Source organism: Rhyacophila brunnea, unplaced genomic scaffold (genome assembly GCF_057557595.1).
Source record: "Rhyacophila brunnea isolate RB1 unplaced genomic scaffold, BYU_Rbru_1.0 scaffold_21, whole genome shotgun sequence".
NCBI lineage: Eukaryota > Metazoa > Arthropoda > Insecta > Trichoptera > Rhyacophilidae > Rhyacophila > Rhyacophila brunnea.
Genome location: NW_028232871.1, coordinates 10,031,334 through 10,034,578, shown reverse-complemented (window position 1 = coordinate 10,034,578; position 3,245 = coordinate 10,031,334). Strand labels below are relative to the sequence as shown.

Below are 3,245 nucleotides of genomic sequence, written 5' to 3'. Positions count from 1 at the left end.
ACGGGGATGATGGGACCGACTAAAATTGCTCGTTATAAGCATTACTCATTTTATAACATTTTTCGCACCACGTTCTATTTAACCCTTTGGCTGCTACTATGTTGTGCAAAATGCGGTAGAGGATTGCTACCAATAATTGTCGATAAATTAAAGTATTGTATTATTTTTAAACACCTTACCACTCTGATTCTGCGAAATCAGAATATTATGAAAACACGTTTCGTAATTAATTTATCGTTTTGAATAGATAACGAGGCAAGTAATTGACATATCTCTTTCTCGCTCTATCATACGGGCGATCGCGAGAGCGAGCGAAATGCACGATCCGCGCACAGAGTTTTGATTTTTATCAGTTATTGGAAACAATCGGTTATGCCACACGAGGGATAATACAAAGTAGTGGAATAATTAGGAAACTACCCGGCTGAAAAGAAAAATTTTGCATGGTGGCCTCGTTAAAATATCGCGTACAATATGCGTGATTTGTGAAAAAGGTCTTTATGGTGATTGTTTATTGGAACATTTAAATATGTATTGCAAATGATTTTATTTCATTATTTTTTTATAAATGAAACTGTTTTTATATAGCACAAATCCACTCTACTTTAAACACTGCGTTGAGTAAAAGTCTTTCCCATTATTTCAAATGCATAAAATAAAATAAAACATTGTCCTTCCACCAAGAATTTGACTGTAAACAAATTTTTATATGGTAAACTGAAATTTGTATTTGGAATTGTTTTTATTGTAAAAAGGGTGATGCCATGAAAAAAAAATACAATAGTTATAAGTTCTAAACCTACCCAGTCACAAAACATATATGAATCGGGTTATATTACACAACAATAAAACTTAATAGATAAACAATGTTTCGTACCACTGGTGCAGTAGTATGTTCCCAAATTAACTTAACATTTCAGGCATCAAAAGCAAAACGACGATCGTTGTTAGCATTTCTGGCCATTATCAAAAACAACGATATATCATTGCGTAGCATTCTAAGGGTTAAGCATAGAACATAAAAAATCAGAAAACCATTGTAAAAATCCCCGAAACAAGCATGGCATCCATAAACTAAAAAAGAAGTTGTTTATTGTAAAGAAGTGCTGAGCTGCCGGCGCTGGCAGGTACCTACTGACTTCACAAAACTTGGATTTTTTACATGCAATTTCATCCATATGCGTGGATCCTTTTACAATGTTGTCGGCGAGTACACCAATTAGGTACTTCGACACTTAACTCGTGTCATAAACGTAATCCGATCTCAGCGGCATTGGTCAAGTTAACTTCCCGGTCGGATTTTATTGCTTAGCGTCGAAAATATTGTTTCTAAACGATCGACACATTAACAGTTTTGCTCGGTATACCCGAGAAGTAAGTAGCTCGTTATAAAAGTGAATAAATGTATGGAGAAAATCATAAACTAAAATGTCAACGAATGTTTCCTCATTACATCCGAGATCTCGCTATTTCCGTGATCGTAATAACCAAGTTCGACTGTATAATTATAGTAAATCAATCATCATTTGCTTCAAATAAAAGACAATTCTTCATATTGCTTAAAAAAACTTTATTAGAACTAGAACATATAATTAACACTTCATTAATCTGAGAATCTTATTTTCTTATTCGGTGGCATACTGTCTCTTTGTTTGGGATCCCACAAACCGCTCTTGATGAATCTTTTCGCAGCTTCCTTATTAAGCAATGGTCTGTTCTTCCTGTCGACAATTTCATCCCGCTTCTGCATCAACTGCCTTATTCTTTGCAGCTGCGCCTTCACGGGGTGGGTGTTTGGGTCGATTCCCTGAAGCCGCAATTGTATCCAGCAGAGAGAATTTAGCGCGTAAGCCATAAATAATTTATAATTGATTGTGTCTTCTGTGTTGAGCGTTTCTATTTGCGATGCATACTCCGCGGCTAATTGTATATGTCTGTTGATTTTGTTCATCCATTCATTTAACTCCGTGGCCTTCTTGACGAATTCTGTGTCCGAAATGACATCTCCAAAATCAAGATTTTCGATAAAGGGCATTGTAATTTATTCTGACTGATAATGCCAGCCTTCGTCAAATAGGTTTCAATTATTTTTTTACGCGTATTGCGTGTTCAATATTATATTCACACATATAACTTATTCCAGTAGTAAATTTTTGGTACAAAACTAGTTCATCGGTATAGGTTATGTTTACCTTCAGAAAATCATGTTGCGATAAAATGTCAACGTTTGTTGTCTATGGTTGTCGTAAGAAAGTATAATAGCCTATGGTTATAAAGAATATTATTAGGAATTAATAAATATAACTAGCCGAGCCAGCTGGCTCTCGCCAGTCTGTCTCGTAAATATAACTAGTATATAATATTATAACAAAATCATTTACATTTTACATCAATAAATACCATTGAAAAATATTTTTTTGCAATTTCAAATAGGTATGTACCAAAGAGATTAGACTCTGGAGAGTGAACATATCATAATTTTCGTACGAATACGTACGAAGCAATATAAAACAGAAAAAAAAGTCTGTTGGTATTACTGTAAGCTGCTACTTCACTATAGCCGGGTCTACACTCGGGACTTTTCCATACGTCTCACGAATTGAACTCAGGGCATGCGTCGTCGACCTTGAAATCGGGTTGAAAATGGCCGCCATTTTGTGATGAAAGTACTAACGCACTGCGATCCGACCGGCTTGGATTTCTGTTCAACACCCCAGCAGCTTCGTATTTTTTCGGTAAGATTCGGGTCGTTCGTGCATTTGGCTGTCAGTTGCGTTGTCAATAAATGTATTTATTAGAGTCTATTTGATCATATTGGATGCATTTTAGTATTGGAATATTACGATTTTTTGCAAAATGTCGACTGAAATGATTACAATGGATTTTATTGAGAGTAAGGGCACATTGCGCATTATGGGATATAACCATAAAGACTATACGAACAAACTGAAGCGCAATGATGCCTACATAATATTATTGGTAGGAAAATTTGGAATGTCAGTTTTAGGGGTAAAAATAAAATGTTTACGGTTCTACTTTTCCAAGGAGTGCCATAAAACAAAGGGAACAAAGAGTGGCGCTGGGGCTAACAACAAGCATGAATCCTCGTGGTTTGCATACGAGTCAAATGGCATGTCGATAACAGGGGTTAAAAATAAAATTGAGAGCTTGAGTTCGTATTTTTCAAGGGAGCTCCACAAGACTAAGGAAACAACAAGGAGTGGAGCTGGGGCTACAGCAAAAAT

General features: G+C 35.8%; 1 protein-coding gene across 1 annotated transcript; it reads right to left on the bottom strand.

The window, feature by feature from the left end:
* Positions 1 to 1,564: 1,564 nt before the first annotated feature.
* On the bottom strand, positions 1,565 to 2,231 carry Rrp47 (Ribosomal RNA processing 47). The gene has a single exon (XM_085948857.1). The coding sequence runs from the start codon at positions 2,033 to 2,035 to the stop codon at positions 1,604 to 1,606; it is 432 nt and encodes a 143-aa protein (XP_085804983.1). The 5' UTR covers positions 2,036 to 2,231; the 3' UTR covers positions 1,565 to 1,603.
* Positions 2,232 to 3,245: the final 1,014 nt, after the last annotated feature.